General features: G+C 47.3%; 1 protein-coding gene across 2 annotated transcripts in view; it reads left to right on the forward strand.

Moving 5' to 3' along the window:
• XYLT2 (xylosyltransferase 2) overlaps positions 1 to 19,683 on the forward strand; it is a 41,521-nt gene that overhangs the window by 10,358 nt on the left and 11,480 nt on the right. Inside the window, exons 1-7 of one of the 2 annotated variants that reach the window (XM_053296369.1) lie at positions 6,398 to 6,965; positions 7,618 to 8,089; positions 9,790 to 9,965; positions 10,952 to 11,154; positions 12,134 to 12,214; positions 14,582 to 14,798; positions 17,925 to 18,101. In XM_053296369.1, the coding sequence (XP_053152344.1) occupies positions 6,897 to 6,965; positions 7,618 to 8,089; positions 9,790 to 9,965; positions 10,952 to 11,154; positions 12,134 to 12,214; positions 14,582 to 14,798; positions 17,925 to 18,101 (1,395 nt within the window). In that variant the 5' untranslated portion in view covers positions 6,398 to 6,896. Of the gene's footprint in view, positions 1 to 6,397; positions 6,966 to 7,617; positions 8,090 to 9,789; positions 9,966 to 10,951; positions 11,155 to 12,133; positions 12,215 to 14,581; positions 14,799 to 17,924; positions 18,102 to 19,683 lie in introns of those variants that run through there. The other variant, XM_053296368.1, reaches the window with a different exon arrangement.

Raw genomic sequence — 19,683 nt, forward strand, 5'->3', positions numbered from 1 at the left:
CCTTCACCCAGTGAATAATCACAGCCATCCCCACCCTACTTCAGGGATCACAACTATCAAGTTGCTCACTATATTAGCAATACCTGGACCCTTGCTGGCAGGAAAGTGCCTATGCTGCACATATGTAGAGCGTATTTCTTTCACTGCTGAACAACCAAGCCAATTGCCCCTTGCACCATTTCAGGGATATCTCTACCAAAACACAGAATAGCATTTCTACACTGTTGCTCTGAATGAATAGGAAAATCCACTCTTTCCCATTGTTTAATTATCCTAACCATAAGCTGGTTAAATGGTAAATACCTACAGTTAGTACAAAAATTGAAGGTTGCATGTCTGAAGAACAGCAAAAAAAGTACAGGTTGAGTATCCCTTATCTGGACACCTGAAATCTGGAATGCTCCAAAATCCGGAAACCACCACGGTGTGCGCCGTAACAAAACAAATTTTTAAAAGCCTCAGCTCGCTCGCTCGCAGATTCCTAATTTTGCTGCTTTTAAACATGCAGTCAAAACTTACTTATTTCAGAAGGCTGTTAGTGACAGGGGTTTTGTCCGTAATTCTCTCTAGTTGTGGCTCTGTTCTTATTGTGAAGCTTTTTAATGTTTTTGATGTTCTCGCTACCCCTACCTGTGACCTTGGAGAGTTGTTGCTCTCAGGGGTTTTATTCCCCAAGGCTACAATGTGATTGGGACCTACTTTGACTATATGAATAAGTCTTGCAGACATGAAACTCTGTAGCAACCCATTTTTTACACTGAATGGTAATCTGGCCAAATAAATAAATAAAAATTTATTTCCCATGAAAACCCTACAGATGCATATTAAGAATGTAACACATGGTAAGGAGGAAACCATAGCAGAGCAGAGGGGGTCACTTCCCAGGTGCAGGTGATACCAACTGTTACGATGTGTGTGGTTACTGGAGATATTGGATGTCCTTAGGTCTCACAAGATCAGCTTTTCCCCAGTATGATTATTTTGCCAATAAAGTTGTCAGTAGGAATTGCACTACAGCCAGGAGTCTGGCAGAGGTAAAACCAAATGAAGATGAGACAGAGCATGTATGAAAACATTGGTGGAATAAGCTGTAGGGAATATGTGTAGGCAGAGAATTTGCTCTAAAGTTCTGCAGAAGTTGGGAGTAACTTATTTTATTTCCTTCATGGCTCAAGCCGAAGGGATTGTTTTGACACCTTGCAGCAATTAGGAACCACTGAGTTCATTAACTGGCAGCTGAAGGCAGGACTGGGACAGGCAGGATGCTCTCTCACCTGTCACAGGCTAGATTAAGAGCTCCATCTGGGAGAGATGGATCTGTCTGAGCCTGTGTCTGCAGCCGTCACTTAGGAGGCTGTCCTTAATGCTCGGCTGTGCATAGAATCGGAGGTGGGAGCAGTGGCCAGGTGTTCCAGCAGCATGTTTCCCCTTCCTTGCCTTGTTACTCGCTCCTCGAGGTTGTGTGCCATGGAGAACAGATCTGTCCTGAAGGATGCCTTCATTTGGAAAGGCGTTACGTTGGATTTGACTCCTGGAGGGCAAGGGGACATTCTGAAGAGGAGCAGCAACACTGGCACAGATGCTGCCGGGAGTTCAAATCTCAGAGTAAACAAAATGCCTCTGCTCCAGAGATATCTATGTGCAGGTGTGCGCGCAGCGAGAGATAGGCAGACTGCAGGCCGGAGAGAGAATATTTCTCCCTTTACTTCTCCAATCTCAGACAGAAGCTGAGCTCCTTCCTTTCCAAAAGGATGCAGCATTTCCTTCCTCCAGAGGGTACATGGTTGACCCTGCCAGGATGTGTGGATCTGAATGGGGAGCAGAACTTCACTTGCTTGCCAGCCTTCCCTCCTCAGCTCTCACCTCCTGAGCGGAGAAAACAGGTTTATAATTCTCTGAACAGATGGCTTCGCCTGGTGACTAATGAGCTGTTATCTGTGCCTGCTTGGGTCTCTTTCTAGGATGCATGCTTGAAGTGGAAACCTGAAGAAATTTTTGATCTTTCTGTGTATTTAGCCTGTTCTTTAAAAAATGGAATTGCTGATAAAAAGCAAAGTAGAAATTGGGCTGATCACTGATAGAAGGGCTTATATAAGAATCAGAACCGTGTGTTAGTGCAACTGTTGCACTCGGAGGGACCAGTTAGCCATCAGGCAGGCCATTTTTTAAAGGCTGAAACTATTCTGGTGCAGCAGGTCCACTCAGCTGGGTTGGGATCCATTCTGTGCCATGCACATTCTCGTGTCCACTGGGTTGCACCTTCCAGAATCTGCAAGGCTCAAGCTCTGTCCCAAGTCATCCAGTTGTTGTATTTTAAGGTGCATCATTCCCTTGGTCTGCAACAGAGATGGGCCACTGGGGGCCAGATCCTCCAACTATACCTCACTGTGGTGCTGTAGTGGTGGCTATAGAGCCTGACCACTGCTAAGCAGTAAGATTGTGTGGCAAAATAGAGTGGTCTGACACCAGACCACTGTGCTTCCATGGACTCCGGAAGCTGGCAACCCATTACTAGTCTGCAATATGTACCTTATAAAAAGGGAAGTATAGCCAGTTCCAGGTCTGACTTTCCATTGCTTCAAATAATCAAGTACCATATTTACCCAAATACAAGATGACTCTGAATTGAAGACAATCTTCTTTTAAAATAGAGGTTAAATGCAGGTTATACCTTATTTACCCCAAAGGAAGAGGTCTCTGAATTTAAGTTGACCCTCTAATTGCTTCATCAAAGAACTTGTGGAGGAACATAATCTTGGATTCTGGTAAATACAGTACTGATTTGGGTAGTGTAGACTGCATCACCTGGTCAGTGTCCAAGTGAGACTCAACTGCAGTCTTCAGGAGTGTTGCCATTTGTCCTGCTCGGTCAGTGTAAGAGCGCAAGTGAGGTTCTACAAGAATGCATTTTATTAATTCTCTGGTCATTCCAATGATGCATATCCAAAATGACACTGCTTTTGACGCTGGGTTCATATGAACAGAATTGCCGGAGGGTTTATTCCAGATTAGCTTCCTTACTTTGCAAGTGTTCACATCAGTGCAGAGTGGAGAGGGTATATCTCATGTGAAAGCAGTTGCTGAAGAAGTCATGTTTGGTTTTAAATGATTTGATGCATTCAAGTAATGTGCTCTGATTTTTACACGTGACTGTCATGTACTTAGCTGTTGAGATAATGACAGTCCTAGAGATTACAAACCCCAGCTTCACTAAGTGGTGTCTTTGTATGAAGTGCCTTCGGATGGAGCAGGGATATGTTCACCTTGCAGTAAAATCATGGAGAATAATGCTCGAGGGACCTAAGTTATACTGGAGAGGAAATCAACGTATATAAAAGGAGAGATCTTTTCATCTCTTTGGATATGTACTTGTATGTATTTGGGGCAAAGGGACTTAAATTCACCTCAGCTTACAATTGCATTGTAAAATGCAATTGAAACAGACATCAGCAAATGCATGGTGGACTATCCATCAATGGCGGTTAGCTGACAGGTGGAAGAGATGCAGCTTCATTCTAAACCAGGCAGTTTGAGAATGGATGGGATTAGCCCCTCCATAATTACTTTATTATTTCTTAAAACCTTTATCTGAAATCCCAAGTGCTGAGTCAGGATGTCGAGCAATTCTTGCTTATGTCAAGGCTCCTGCACTTTCATGTTCCTCTGCTGTAAACATTAGAATGGACCGATCAGGTTGGACCAATAATCTATAGGGCCTGGCTGGTGCCAGTTGCTAGTGTGTTAAAGTAGAGAGGCCACTACTGTTCTTGTTTCCAGATTTTCTAGGACCCACATCAGTTCCCACAGCTGCATTTCTGCATTATCCATGAATAATATTCGTCTTTGCTTCCTCTTGCTTTTGATGATTACTTGATAGGGCTACTTTGCTTTAATCAGCTTTCATTAACTGATAGAAAAACCTTTATTGGATACCTGTTGATACGGAGGCTATACATTAAAAATGATCAAGGTTGCCATGAGAGCATGCTGGATTAGGCATATTCTAGAAACTTGTGTGTGTGTGTGTGTGTGTGTGTGTGTGTGTGTGTGTCCATCCCAGCAGCCACAATACACTTTCCTCCAGGTGGATAAATGTCCAATTAGTGATGGGAAATTATTCTCTTTGGTGCCCCCCTGTTTTCAATAATTAATGCACACCCTGAATGTCCAGCTTCAAATATAACTTCCCTGTTGGTTGATCTTCAATCAGTAAGTGACACAAAACCCGATTGGTTAAGAGGCCCAAAGGAAAATTCTGCTATCCACAGCGTCTTTTAGGAAAAGAGAAGGGTGTGTATCAAACCCTGTCGGGAAAATGCTACCCATCATGGCTCTGATTCAGTTGTAAGGATATGGATACTGATTTTTAGCAAGTAACTTTCAAAGTTTTAGGACCAGCTGAATGAACAACTTGTAATCTAGAGCAGGTTTCTTAACCTTGGGCCCCCAGATATTGTTGGACTACAACTCCCATCATTCTCAGCCATAAAGGCCATGTCTGGGGATGATGGGAGTTGTAGTCCAGCAACATCTGGGGGCCCAAGGTTAAGAAATCCTGTTCTAGAAGAAACATAAGGTAGACAACAGAGGAAGAGGAGGAAAGCAAAAGCAAGGAGACACAGGGGAAGAAGAGGCAATTTATGTCTTGTACTTAATTAGCTTTAGTTACAGGATAGTATGGAGACTAGGAGTTTGTGCTAAACACTTCGTAGAACAGCCTGACTAATTTCCCTTTTTCATTTGTCTGTGGTGTTGAGGGGTGGGTGTGTGTGTGTGTGTGTGTGTGTATACTAATAAAAATAATTTTTGGTTAAGTGCTGTGGACTGGCATAACTCTATAATGTCAGCAATAACTCTGTGTCTAGATGTTTGGCTAGCATTACTAATCTGAAAAGGGCTGGGTACTGAAGACCAATAGAAAGTGGAGGGAAATCTAAGCTGCATGCAGAGTACACCTTTCCTAGCAGTCTTTCCTTTTTAGGGGAAACCTCCCTGCCACCTTAAGAGAGAATGGCCTTTTAGGGGGTTGATGTATCCTAGATTATTATTATTATTTTTACATTTTATATCCCTCTCTTCCCCAAGGAGCTCAGAGCAGTGTACTACATACTTAGGTTCCTCCTCACAACAACCCTGTGAAGTAGGTTAGGCTGAGAGAGAAGTGACTGGCCCAGAGTCACCCAGCTAGTTTCATGGCTGAATGGGGATTTGAACTCGGGTCTCCCCGGTCCTAGTCCAGCACTCTAAGCACTACACCATGCTGGCTCTGATGAGGAGATTTCAGTCAGAACTTGAATGGTCCCCCTCAAGTGAGTGGGTTTGTGTCACAAATACTTTTAATTCCTAAACATGGCATGTAAGAATTTACAAACAGTATTGTGAAACCAGTTGGACAGCTTTGTGGTCTCTTTAATTGTACAAACCTGCTCCTGTGACCCAGAATTGAGAAGATTTCCCCCCCCCCATCCATATGGCTTATTTGTTGTCTCACAGCAACTGGATGTAGGTGTGCCAGATTAAAGCTGAATTCAAACATGCTGAAGACTACCTGCAGATAACTGTATCTATAGAGCAAAGGGGGCGACTTAGTGATGGTAGCCTTGATCCAGCATTAATAGTTTAACTGTACAAACACTGGAGAGGAGAAGCCTTGCAGGAGAAGGGGAAGCGAATACCTATCTACTCCACTTCCCTAGTTATTATTTATTATTATTATTATTATTTTTACATTTATATCCCGCTCTTCCTCCAAGGAGCCCAGAGCGGTATACTACATACTTGAGTTTCTTTTTCACAACAACCCTGTGAAGTAGGTTAGGCTGAGAGAGAAGTGACTGGCCCAGCGTCACCCAGCAAGTCTCATGGCTGAATGGGGATTTGAACTCGGGTCTCCCCGGTCCTAGTCCAGCATTCTAACCACTACACCACACTGGCTCTGCTAGTTGCAACCACTTTCCCCCATGCCCCTTACAGGCAAAGGGAGTGGTGTGTCAAATAGACAGGCTTGAAAGCTGCTTCTGGTCCAATCAATTTTACTTCTTGGGGGATGAAGATGAAGGGAGAGCCTTATTGAAGGGGGTGGGGAGTCTTGTGTGGCCCCCTTAAAGTTTGCTCTACTGCTGGGGAGAGAGAAATGCAGACAGTAAAATGGCTCCTTAACAAAAACCACAAGGAAGTGCTCTGAAATAGTGGGCCATTGCTTTGGAGGATCAAGCAGCCCTGCTCCTCCCACATTTCTTAAATAGGGATTTGTGGATAAGTTCCCACCTTTTTGCATATTAAAATGTTTTCTAAAATGGGTTGGGCTGGAAGAGTAGGTGGGTGGGATTACATTGTTGGGGTGTGTGTGTTATAAAAAGATGATGGTGACAACAGAGATAGATAGATGAAATCAAATTTTAGTTGAACGTTTCAGCTTACAGTTTCATTAGCAACAGATGTTCTATAAAAAGACTTGTTTTTAAAACAATTCCAAACTTCTTGTAGAGCCATTATCGTATGTTGAATTCTGGGTTGCTGTGGTGACTAGAAGCATCTTCTATATAATTAATTCTCTTCGCCGGCATGCGTGTCCTGAATTTGGTGGCGGAACTCTCGCGACACATTGCGAGAGTTCTGCTGCCAAAGGGCAAGAGTTGCGGGCAAGAAAAAATGGCAGCGGGTGGTAGCGGCGGGCCACAAAATGGCCTGAGGAGGCCGGCTCAGCTGACTGCTGGGAGACGGCGGGACGGCCTGGCTAGGTCAGGCTGTCCCGGGTGAGGAGGAGGCGGTGGCCCAGCTTGGCCTGGCTGCGGGAGCGGGAGGCAGCGGCAGTAGGACAGCCAGAGTAGGTGCCGGTGAGAGGGGTGAGTGGGAAACGGGAGGTGGCACGAAGCCCTGACTCCCGTTGGAGGCTGATGTGGGAGGGAAACGGGTGGCAGGACTTTGCCGCCCAGGAGGAGGTTCCCTGTTTCCCACCCGCTGAGGTAAGAGGCAAAGTGTGTGTGGGGGGAGGAGAGGAACGGAAGGGGGGGACAAGAGAGAGGAGAGCAGGAGGGAGGGGGAGGGAGGGCAAGAGTGTGTGGGGTGGGAGGAGGAGGGGGCAAGAGAGAGGGGAGCAGGGGGGAGGGGGCAGGAGGGAGGGGGAGGGGAGGGAGGGCAACAGAGCGTGGGGCGGGAGGGGGCAAGAGAGAGGGGAGCAGGAGGGAGGGGGCTGGAGGGCAAGAGTGTGCGGCAGGAAGGTGAGGGGGCAAGAGGAAGGGGGAGGGAGGGCAAGAAAGTGTGGGGCAGGAGGGAGGGGGAGGGAAGGCAAGAGAAAGTGGGGCAGGAGGGAGCAGCAGGCCCCAAAGAGCACACAGATGCTCTGTGCGGGTAGGCTAGTGTGTTACTAATTCCTTAAACATTGCCACCAATGCCCCATGTTTTTTGCTAGGTTTTTTCCCCAGTTGAAGCAGCTATCTATAGTAAGCTGCCTGAATCCTAAACAGTGTACATTAAGCCATTGACATGCTTCTTTAGTAAAAGAAAGGGTTACTAGTTATTCAATGTACTCTGCAGGTAGCTTAATGATGAACTCTCAGGTTAATTCTCTCTCCCCCCCCCCCCGCCCTGCTTTTTTTTAATGTCTGGTCGGTAAAGGGGCGACAGAAGAAGGCCCGGCTCCTTGAAAACGGTGAAGGGTCCAAGGATTCAGACAGCTCAGCAGGCCGTCGGGGCAGCTTGAGCCGGAAGCATGGGCGGTGGAGGGCTCGCCCAGACAATCCTGGAGTTCTGGTGGCCAAGGTGGTGAGAGCTGTCACAGTGAAGCACAAACCTGGGCGCAGGTTGCCAGTCTACCTGGATTCCTCAAGTCGAAGGAACCTGACGGAGCTCAGAGGAGATGCCCAGCTGGCAGTGTTTCAGCATGGGGACACAGGCAGTGTGGAAGGGGCACCGCAGCCCACAGAGAACAACTTCATTCCCAAGTGTGAGATCACGGGCAAGGATGCACTCTCTGCATTAGCCAGAGCCAGCAGTAAGCAGTGTCAGCAGGAGATTGCCAATGTGGTCTGCCTGCACCAAGGGGGGAACCTCATGCCACGCTCTGTGCCCCGGCAGTGCCAGCTCTCAGGTGAGCACTGAATTTCCATTTGAGCATTAGCACCACTTTGCAGAGGGATGCTTTGCTGATGATCTGTATCCCCTTGTCACAGGGCAGGGACATTCCCTTCTAAACACAACAGACCATTGCATCATGCAGATGTATGAAGCTGCCTTACATTGAGTCAGAACTTTGGTACATACGCTCTGACTGGCAGCATCTGTCCAAGGACTCTGCCACAGGTGCTTCCCTGCCCTGCCACCAGAGTTTCTTTAGCTGGAGATGCTGAGGACTAAACTTGGGACCTTCTGCCTGCACATCATCTGCTCTGTTACTGAACTGTGGCCCCCTCCTAAAGAGTGGCCCTCAACACTGTGAGCTGTTATGCTTCTCTGCCATTAAATGCCTTTCAGCGTATTGCTATGAAGCAAGAGTGGGTAAAACCCACAGGAAATTGGTGGGCAAATAGTCTACGCAAATCTGTATGGAGAAACAAGAAGGTAGGCCAAGTGCAGAAATCCCAAATCCTGTTCAGAGGGTGGTCGTGCCCAGAGCCTCATTCATACATTCGGAGCTCAGCAGTGCTCACGGTTACAGCTCCCAAAGTGGGGAGGAAGTCCCTCCCTGGAGTTGTCACTCGTCCCCTCCAACCAGCCACTCACAGTTTCAGTGCTGTTTGTGTGAAGGGGGAAATGCAGTCACTGTGACGGCCAGCACTTCTGTGAATGGCAGCCTGGATTGCCTGAGGCTGCCACTTGCAGGAACGCCAGCCATCAGGGTTACCACATTTCCCCTTTTGCACAAACAGCGCTGTAACTGTGAGTGGCTGGTTGGAGGGGACGAGTGACGGCTCCAGGGAGGGACTTCCTCCCCACTTTGGGAGCTGTAACCATGTGTGCCGCTGTGCTCAATAACATTGGAATGGGACTTAGCTCTTTCCTGGATCCTACCCTGACTGTGTGCAGAATGATGGTGGTGTGCCCCTTCCTTGCCTCTCATGGGATGTATTTTTATTTCTAACCCAGTTCTTCACTACAAGGCCTGGGAGCCAGTGGCAGCTCCTGTTGACACTATAAGTGTGGCTCCTTGACTACTTTTTGCATTAGGCCTGTGTGAAACTTCAGCCAAAGTCCTGCCTCTGGCACCGCATAGAGACAGCCATTTCCCACCCCACCATTCTGTGCTTTTTCTGGTGCTGCTGGGGCTGCCTTAAGGGGAACAGAGCTTTTTCAGACCCCACTGCCATCTTGGAAACAGCACACAGGTAGTCCTTTCCAGCACTTTCCCCCTGTGCTCTGAGATGGTGCTGGGAAGGACTGCATTTCCCAGTGCTCCCTGCTCACCTTCCAAGTTGACACTGGGGCTTGACAGGGCCCCACCGGTACTGGGTAAAGTTCAGCACAGTGTGGAGGTTAGCACAGAGGGAAATGGTTTTCATGTTGAAGGTGTCTCCCCCCTGCCCCCCAAAAGTGGGCCTCGCTTGAAAAATCGTGAAGATCACTGTTCTAACTTATCCAATAGGTCCTGGTGGCTGCTGTGGGGATAATGTTATAAATGTGCTACTTTGAGCCACTCTTCCTTCCACCCTGGACATCTGGGGTCAGGCTAGGTGTGGAGCTTTGCCCCAGGAGCTTCTGCAGCAGTTCCTCTCCTTCCCTCCTGTGGTGAAAGGCTGAGCCTTGCCCGGGTGATGCTGATTCCGCTGTGCGTGACCCCTTTGCTCTCTGCAGGGAAGGTCAGCCCTGTGATCCAGTGGGATGAGAGCAGGGTGCTCCAGGCGTCTGTCAGCAAGCCAGTTCGCATTGCCTACATGTTGGTAGTTCACGGCCGAGCCATCCGCCAGCTGAAGCGCCTCATCAAGGCTGTGTATCACCAGCAACATTTCTTCTACATCCACGTGGACAAAGTAAGAGAGATGGCCTCTTGGGCTGTGTTCGTAGTATTTGATACGGTGGGGAAGGAGTGGGGAGGAAATGAGATGAACCATGAGTCCACAACGCCCCTTGTCAAGTTGCCGTGGCAACTGCCTCTCTGCTCAGCACAAGGATCCTTCCCCCCCCCCATCCATTAATTAATCAATCCAAATTACTACATTTATATCTCGCTCTTCCTCCAAGAAGCCCAGAGCACTATATGTGGTTATGTTTGTTCTCACAACAACCCTGTGAGGTGGGTTAGGCTGAGAAATAACAGACTGGCCCAGAGTCACCCAGTGAGTTTCATGGCTGAACAGAGATTTGAACTCAGGTCTTCTCAGTCCTGGGCGAGGAAGGGATCTCTGTGCATTCTCTCCTTTTCCCACTCTTCTGTACTCCCTCAGTGAGAGGGAGAAGCAGCCAGGGAAATGCCTCCTACTTCTACCTTCTCTCAAATCCATTATAAAAATGAAGCAACGACCATCACCACCCCACCAATTTATCTGGTGCATATTAGGACTTGGGAGAGGGAAGGGTGTATTTTCTTTCATTTTGCACTGCATTTTGGAGGAGGAAAAAGGTGCTGGGGACTCCTGTCACTTATCAAAAATGGTAGTGCAAAGTAAGGGGCTACAGTGAACGATTCTGTAATGGAGCTTCTAGTTCCCAACTGAAATTGGTACAGTCCTCCACGGCAAGAGTGGTGAATGTATGTAAGAATTAACACATTGCATGTCAGATTTTTAACTTCTCTGCTGTTTTCCTTCCCAACACTCACCAACTGCTCAGTTACATTTAAAAAAAAAAAATCAATCAATCCTTGAGTTCTGTTCCAGAAGTCAAAGAGTTCTGCCCTGAAGTGCACTGCCCTGAAGTTCCTAGACCCTTTCTAGGACACTAAATTCAACAGTGTTGCTCCTCCAAACATTGTATGAACTTGGCACTCAGTTTCCTCGCCTCCTTCTGCCCCCTGCAGCGCTCCACTTACCTGCACCGTGAAGTGGTGGAGCTGGCCCAGCACTATCCCAACATCCGGGTCACACCTTGGCGCATGGTCACTATTTGGGGCGGAGCCAGCTTACTGAAGATGTACCTGCGCAGCATGAAGGATCTGCTGGAAGTGACAGACTGGGCCTGGGACTATTTCATCAACCTGAGTGCCACAGACTACCCTACCAGGTCAGTGGAGAGAGCACAGAAGACCTGCAGGGCCAGCAGAGTGTCTCTGCAGAATCATTTAGAGTTCATCTGACCCCATATGGTCAGAGTTTGCAAAATCCTCAACTTCATTTAATGTTTGATTAAATTGCATTATTGTACATGCAAATCCACAGTACTACAGGACTCTTCCTCCATATATCCCTTCTCATTCAATTGAAATCCTAATTGTTGCATTATCAGTTTCACACAGAAGCAATTCCATACTGTTTTGGTTGCCTGTTTCTTTTCCTGTTGTTCTTTGTAAAGATTAGTCTTCCTAGGGCTTTTCAGGTGTTCAGTCAGGATAGAATGAATAAAAAGGGGAGCAAGATTGCAGTAGCATTCTCCACTTGTGGCCTGCTTGTGTTTGACTGAAGGTTTGAAGCAAGCTTTTGGACCCAGTTCATATGACGAAACTGTGATTGAGCCACAGTTGGCTTCTCCCCTCTCCTCTTCAGTTCTGTCACAGAGCTGTAACTTTTCAACCCTGGCTTGTTAAACCATGACTCCAGCGCTCGTGCAAAGCTGGGAACTTGAAACCAGGATGTGAGACCACAGTTTGAAATTGGTTTCATATACTGGCTTGTCAGCTAGAATTGAACCATGCTTCCTGACTTCACACAAGCTGCAGAGCCATGGTTTAAGCAGCCAGGATGTCTGGCAGTGCGTGAGGTAAGGTGGAAAGGGGAAAAGGGTGTGCATGGGTTCAGCTTGTGTTTCTGAGAGATAAACCTTGGCTTCTTAATTGTCTGACTGGAGTCTGTGTGTTTTTAAGTGTGTACACGTATGGGCTTTGCCACTTAGTGGGGGGGAAAGCAGTTGCGCTTGCATCAGCTCACTTCAGACCAGTGTGTGTGGATTGTGGTGGAACGTGCCACTGGGATGCCCTGCCACCTGCCCCCACCTTTAAATTCTGAGATAATCAAGCATTCCTCCTTTAACTTGCTGCCCCCTGCAGGACCAACGAGGAGCTGGTGATGTTCCTTTCCAAGTATCGAGACAAGAACTTCCTAAAATCTCATGGCAGAGATAATGCCAGGTAATTCTCTCAGGGAGGCTTGGCACTGGGAGTGAGCTAAGAACAATCTGTGGGCAAGAATGAATATAGAGAGAAGACAATACAGTGTCTGTTAGCCGCCATCCTCTGTCATTTTGCTGTAGCACAGTGGAGTCATGACTTATTGAAAGAAACGTACTGTGGCTTCATTGACAAGGGATCCAGGTTAACTGAAACTACATGAGTCTCATTGGCATATATGGCAATACATGGCACATATCTGCATGGCCACCAAGTGTGGAAGCTGGCTGTTTGGCAATATAGCTATACTTTTCTTTTTTCAGATTCCCAGCTTTGGGGGGTGGGGGTGGGGAGAGCATATCTTTTGATTTTTGTTGACTCTCAAGTATGTGTTTAAGTCAAGGTTCTAGATCTCATGATTGCAGGGGGAAAGCTATAAAATACATGGGGAATTTTTTTTTTAGAGGTTCAGAAAATCAAACCTTTCTTTAATGGACTTTCTGTTAGTCCAATTATTGGGATGTTTTTTGTCCTTCACAGTTTCCAGTCACTATCCTCCTCCTACTGCTAATGTTGCATCTTCAGCAGCTGCCAAAAACAGAACTTTGGACTGGGAGTATCCCCCCCCCCATTTTTCTTCTCGCAGAGATTCAAAGCAGCTTGCAAAACAATACATCACAAGGCAAATAATGTAAATAAGCTGTTTCTGCTGTGAATTAATAATCTGAAACTCTGCATAGCCAACTCAGTGATAGTCTTCATATTACTTCTGTTGGCATCTCTGCTCTCGGCTTCATTTGCTGCTGTTTGAATGCTATCAGAGACTTGCCTGTGTGGAAGTTCTCCTAGCTTGAAAAGGGAAAGTTTGACAGGATCATGGCAGCTGTTGAAGCCTCTGGCTGGTGTCTGACACCAGATGGATGTCCTCCCTTCTATAGTATTAGGCCCTGATATGATGAAGACCCTCTGGTGAGGAATTACTAATATTTTAAACCTATACCCCTCCTTTTCCAGACACTAAAACACAATGCAATTTACAATATTAAAACAATATATTAAAAACAAAGCATTTAGTAAACAAACTGTATAACAGCAGTAAAAATGTAATAACATACAAAAATTAAACAGCACAAAAAGAGATGACAGCATCCAGCAACAGTTCACTCCATACCAAATGCTTTGAGAAGAGCCAAGTCTTCACAGACTTCAGGAGGAGGATAGCGTGGAGCCAAATGAGCCTCTGAGGGGAAAGTGTTTGAGGGTATTGGGGCCACCACAGAAAAAGACCTGCTTTATGTAGAGACCTGTCTTGGTTTGCCAAGCAGTGGCATTAGGGCAGGGCCACAGATGTAGAGTGCAGTATGTGTGTGTGTGTGTGTTGGCACATAAAAGGCAGTCCTTAATTAGTAGGGATGTGCACAGAACCGTCTGGCCCAGTTCGGTTCGAGGCCAGAGTGGCCTCAAACAGAACCAGGCCAGTTGGGTCCGGCACCCCCTCGAACCACCACCACCCCAGTCTGGTCCGGTCCGGTCTGCGCGGGGTTCGTGAACCTAAAGTACCTTTAAAAAAACCTTTAAAAACCCTTTAAAATGATTGTCGTGGAGGCAGGGGTGTGTGCGGAGGTTCCTCCCCCCCGCCGGCCTTCAAAGTGCACCCCTCGGGCCTTTTAGGCCTGTTATTCGGCCCATTCAGGCCTTGCTGAAAACGGCATGGTGGCCAAAATGGCAGCCGTTGCACATGTGCAAAAGGCCTCTGCGAGGCCTGGCTTGAACTATGGCCTTGCAGAGGCAATTTGCTCATGCGCAGCAGCCATTTTTGTTTTGGTAGCCTTTTTTTCAAAACAAAAATGGCCACCATGCATGTGCAAATGGCCTCTGTGAGGCCGTGAGTCATGCCAGGCCTCGCAGAGGCCTTTTGCGCATGCACGGCGGCCGCCATTTTGGCTGCCGTGCCATTTTCAGCAAGGCCCGAACAAAAGGCCCAAGGGGGGCACTTTGAAGGCCGGCAGGGGGAGGGGGAACCTCTGCGCACCGCCCCCCCACCTCGACAATCATTTTAAAGGTATTTTTAAAAGGGTTTTTTAAGTACTTTAGGTTCACGAACCCCCCCAAACCATCCAGGTGGTTTTGATTCTGGGGGCTATCGAGCCGGATGGTGTTTGGTCCGTGGGTCGAACCAACGAATCCCCGAACCAAAACCACGTACCTTGAACCCCGGAACCTGTCTGCACATCCCTATTAATTAGGCACAATGCCTATAATGGTACAGATGGGGTGGAGTTTGCTGACCGCAGCATCTGAGGGTTTCAGTACTCTTCTTGTTATGATCTTAATTCAGGAAACTCCATGTTGCTTTCTAGTGAATCTGAGGCATTCATCTCTGCACAGGTTCATCAAGAAGCAGGGCCTGGACAGACTTTTCCATGAATGCGACTCCCATATGTGGCGGTTGGGCGAACGGCAGATCCCTGAGGGCATTGTGGTGGATGGCGGCTCTGATTGGTTCGCTCTCACTCGCAGCTTTGTGGAATATGTGGCCTACACCAGTGACCGATTGGTGTCCCAACTGCGGCAGTTCTACACGTATACACTTCTCCCAGCAGAGGTGAGTTGGAAGGCTTCTTACATGGAGGGATTTGGGGATGGCTTTAGAGGTAGCATGGTATAGTTTGGGGCTTTGGGACCAAAGACCCCTAATTTGCATTCCTAACTAAGGCAGTAACTTTGGCTGGATCATACTAGTTTATCGGTCTGATTGGTGAAGCGTTGCTTCACTCACCCCCCCCCCCGGATGATTGAGAGATTGTTGCTGATTCATCCCCAGAGAGCCAGGATGACACGCCCATCCCACAATGCACCGAGGGGTTTCCCCAGGGGATGGACACTCTAGGCACCTGTCTGTGTTGGTGTGAGCTGCAAGACACATGATCCCAGCAGCTGGGGGGGTTGTACCCCTAACCTCAGCTAAATGCTGGGCTTCGGTGCTGGGTTTGGCGCTGCGGGACCACATGGATCCTGGCGGTTCTTACGGAGAGCCAAGCCCAGGCTTAGCTGCTCATGAGAACAGCCTCATTGTGTATCTATACAAAGCTACTGGCATTCTTCAAAATAGTGAAACAGGAAGGTCTTTCGTAAGATCTCCCTCCCCCACCCCCTCTTTGGGAAGAAATCTGTGAATCTGTAACAGGTCATGGAGTATGTAGGCAAAAGGAGCTTGTTTCCCACCCGGCTACTCCAGTTCTGACCTCCCCAAGTGTATTATCTGTGGTCAGTGTATGTAGTAGCTGGGCAGTGGTTAAAGATGCACTAGCTACTAAAGTTGAATAAATACCTTTCTAATCTGACTGATACTACTTTATACATGCTGTCCACAGGTGCCTGTATTGAATAGTTGTGAGGCAGCGGTGTCGGCAACAGCAATATTTTTATTTTAAAATCATCTTTACTCAGATTATGTTAATTCTGGGAAATTGATAAGGGAGGGCACAAAGAAGGACTGCATTTTCCCCATTGTTTGCTTTGATTCAAGCAAAAGGGGAGTGGGGGGGTGGCTTTTGAAGCCAACTCTCCTAAGATGTGTTTCTGAAGAATGGAAAAAGTAGCCTTGAAGCCATTTTAAAAAGTATAGATATTCTTTCATTTTGCTTCAGTGTTCTCTGCCAACAAATTCAGCCCTGCAGGGAAAAGCATGTGTGAATCACTGCACTTCCTTGTAATAGAGTGCATGAAGCAAATATTATGATTTAGTGTGAAAGAAAAGAAGACTTTATGAGGTAGATTTTCCAGAAATCTTAAATCCCCATGTTGTTGTGTTGTTTTTTAAAAAGTCTGTTAATTACAGCATACTTCATCCCTATGACTAGGAGTGAATATTTTCCTTATTCATCTTTGCAATGACCCTAAGAGTTTTAGACTGTGGTTTTAAAATTTTCTACCTTTTGGGTATGCCTTTCCATGTTAATTTGTCCACCAAAGAACCCCTGCATGTTGCCAAGGGTTCTTCTGGGGCATCTTTCAGTATAGAGGTTCTCAACCTTAAGTCCTCAGATGCTCTTGGACTAAACTCCCGTCATCCTCAGCTGAGAGACAGCGGATGAAGGGAGTTGTAATCCAACAGCATCTGGGGACCCGAGGTTGAGAACTCTTGTTCTAGTCTGGTGCATACCCTTCATTTTAGGATATTCCATGGGGCACATTCTAGGTTATACCACAGGACACTGGTCAGGCCTGTTGGGTCTTGTCATTGCCCCATGTGAACTGAGAGTCTGCTCTAGAATCCTCTGGAGCTGAGCATTGCTGAGGAAGAATGGTAGCAGTGGATAATAGGGATGTGCACGAACCGGTCCGAAGGCCATGCAAGAGGCCTGACAACCGGTTAGTGCTGGTGCCATTTTGAAGTTCAGTGCTGGGGGAGGGGTCTCCCTTTAAGGGGGGGGGTTGCACTTACCCCTCCCGCCGCTTTTCCCCAGTCAGCTTTCCATTTTTTAAAAAGGTTTTTGGGGCAGCAGCGTTCCTCCTTCCCGCCTCTGCCCTTATTGTTGCCCAGAAATACAGAAAGTACAGGCTGTGTGTGCGCCCGCCCCCACGCGCACACGTTGCGTGAGCACATTGTGTGAAGTACGCAGCGGGCACACGTGGCGACAGGCGCATGCGCAGCCCGTACCTTTTTCTGGGCAACAACGTGGGCAGGGGCAGCAGGGAGGAACACTGCCGCCCCGAAAACCTTTTTTAGAAATGGAGCGCCAGCGGGGGGAAAGTGGTGGGAGGGGTAAGTGCAACCCCCCCCACCCCAAAAGGGAGACCCCTGCTGGTGTCAGACTGTGCCTCCGTGGTTCTATGCACATCACTAGTGGACAAGCCAATGTCCAAGGAAGCTTGCCTGTCACTATTGAAGGAACACCTGATTTCAAAGGGATCTCAGGGCTCCCTGGAACACAGTTTGAAAATGATTGGGTTAGAATGTTGGGTCAGTGGCTCAGCTCACATTTGGAAGAGTTTTGATTTCAGAGACAGACAATTGTCCAAGGCTATGAATAGCTTGACTGGGATTTTAATCTGACTCTCTGAGGTCCGCATCAGATGTTCTGTCCAGTGCACACCACTGACGTTTCCATAGTGGAATGGATAGAGCTGTATGTGAACAATACAGATGTTCAGTAAAACTCAAGGCAAAGTGGAGAATAAGCTGACACTCTAGGGATATTAGAAATGACCACTTCCTCTTTCACATTCAGTGTCTGGTGAATCCTGCAATCACAGAGATACCTGCAAAACCCTGCCATTTTAGTTTCTTGCAGCATTTCTGCACAATTCGGATGGTACTAGGTGCAGAATGTCAGGCATGAAGACCTGGCAGAACCTCTACAATAGTAGTTTCCAAATATGGCCATTGCTCCCATTATTTCAACACCACAGCTCCCAAATCGCTATGAAAGGGAATCCAGTGAGAAGATGAGTCTGCATCCAGAATTAGATAGGCAAATTGGCATGGCTTGCTTGGTTTGAATAAAATATTCTGAACACATAAGCATGAGGTTTCTTCTTGCAGAGTGTGGCTTTTCTTGTTTCAGAATGTGGAAGTGTTTGCAGAATACACAGCACCCGAGACCTGCACTTTATATAATGGTCAGTGTTAGAACAGGACATCCTTTGGGTGAGATGGGCAGCAGTTATCTGTTACAAGAGGCTGCCATGTTGTTCACTGTGGCTCTCATGCTCTCTGTCTGTGCAGTCCTTTTTCCACACTGTCCTGGAGAACAGCCATGCCTGCGAGACCCTTGTAGACAACAACCTCCGGGTGACAAACTGGAACCGCAAGCTGGGTTGCAAATGCCAGTACAAGCACATTGTGGACTGGTGCGGCTGCTCACCGAATGACTTCAAGCCACAGGACTTCTTGCGACTGCAGGTGATCCAGGCAATTCCCCTTCTCTCTGCCACAGTTCGGTTTCATTCCTCCTCTCAGGATCTGGTTTTTCTTTCCTTTTCAGCATTAATTATGTGCTTTGACAAGCAGCCCCACTTCTCTCACTCCCTAGGCTTCTTTGTACTGAGAAGCACTGAGGAGCAGAAATTGCCCACCTAAGTATGTGCTTGGTGCCACTTCTCTTGTTGTGTTACACGCTGCAGGGAAGACAGAAATGACACCATCCCCCTTCAGAGGGCCCTTCAGTTCCTGCAGTAAAGGAGCAAGTCCAGGGGAGCAGTCAAGGACTAATGATGAGTGGGGAAGTAGGGTGGATTTAATTGCAGTGGAGAGGCAGGTAAGGTCTAGGGTGACTTCACTGAAAGAGGAGAGGGAGAGTTAACTTGTGGAGAGCTCTTCCAAATACAAAGAGCAGGGTGGCAGAAGGCACGGAGACAGGCAAGGCAGGGAAGGTGGTATTAGAGGCTCATAGGAGGGGGAATGAGGTGAGCGGGAAGCAAGTAAAGAGAGGTGAGGGAAGAGTGATATTCCAACAGGCCTTCCCTAATGATTCTTGAGCTGTCTTAATTGTTTGTTGTATCTCTTTTGGTGTTTTAAAGTTGATGGTCGTTAAGCTTTTGTTTTATGTATTTTTCTATGGTTGTATGTTGTGTTTTTCTGTTTGCCACCTTGAATTCTTTTGGGGGAAGGATGGGATCTAGGGGTGTGCATGAAACACCTTTCAAGCATCTTTTGGGAGCGGACATTTTAAGAAAGAGGAGAGCAGGTCCTTACCTGCCCTCTGCTGCCCCACGCAACTTCCTGCATATGTGCTGTGTGTGTGCTGGTGCCAGCTGGGGGTACTTGGGATGCACACCACCCCAGCAGAAAGCTACATAGGGCGGCAAAGAGCAGGTAAGGACCCGTTCTCTTCTTTCTTAAAATTCCCGCTCCCAAAAGGTGCTCAAACTGTGCTTCATGCACACCCCTAGTGGGATCTGACACTGAAAAATTAAGAGCTTTAAGAGGACTAGAACCTTGAAACTGGGAAAACAAGCTCAAGTGCTTAAGAAGGGGGATTAATGTGGACCTTGAATGCAGAAAAGAGAAATGGTGAGTCAGTGGAAGAATAAATTCTAGAAGTTAAACATGCCTTGACCAAAGTTGGTCATCTGAGGCAAAATTAATCTTTGCTGGCCACTTCTTTAAATAGTAATCCTGTTCCATTTCTACTGATCCTGCAATTCATTGTCATGTGAATAGATCTGTTCAGGGACTCTTACAAAGGTGTACAAGTCTGCTGTTGCATCAGTCTTTGCCTGCTCAGTAGTCTGAATAAAATATTTAAATTCAAGGTCATAATATGAACAAATCTTTCCAGGTTATTCCATCTGGCTGCAAATGTTCTTCGAAAACTGTTTCCTTAGCTATGTTATGAGGATTGCTTTCCATTGGGACCTTGAAGCTGTGTAATTGCAGCTTTTGATAGCTGTTAACAGAATTACAGTTAATAAGGTGAAGCAGGGGTTATGACTCTTCTGGACATCCCCCGAACCTGGTTCTTTGAAGGTTCAGCATCCTTGCC

Source organism: Hemicordylus capensis, chromosome 2 (genome assembly GCF_027244095.1).
Source record: "Hemicordylus capensis ecotype Gifberg chromosome 2, rHemCap1.1.pri, whole genome shotgun sequence".
Taxonomy (NCBI): domain Eukaryota; kingdom Metazoa; phylum Chordata; class Lepidosauria; order Squamata; family Cordylidae; genus Hemicordylus; species Hemicordylus capensis.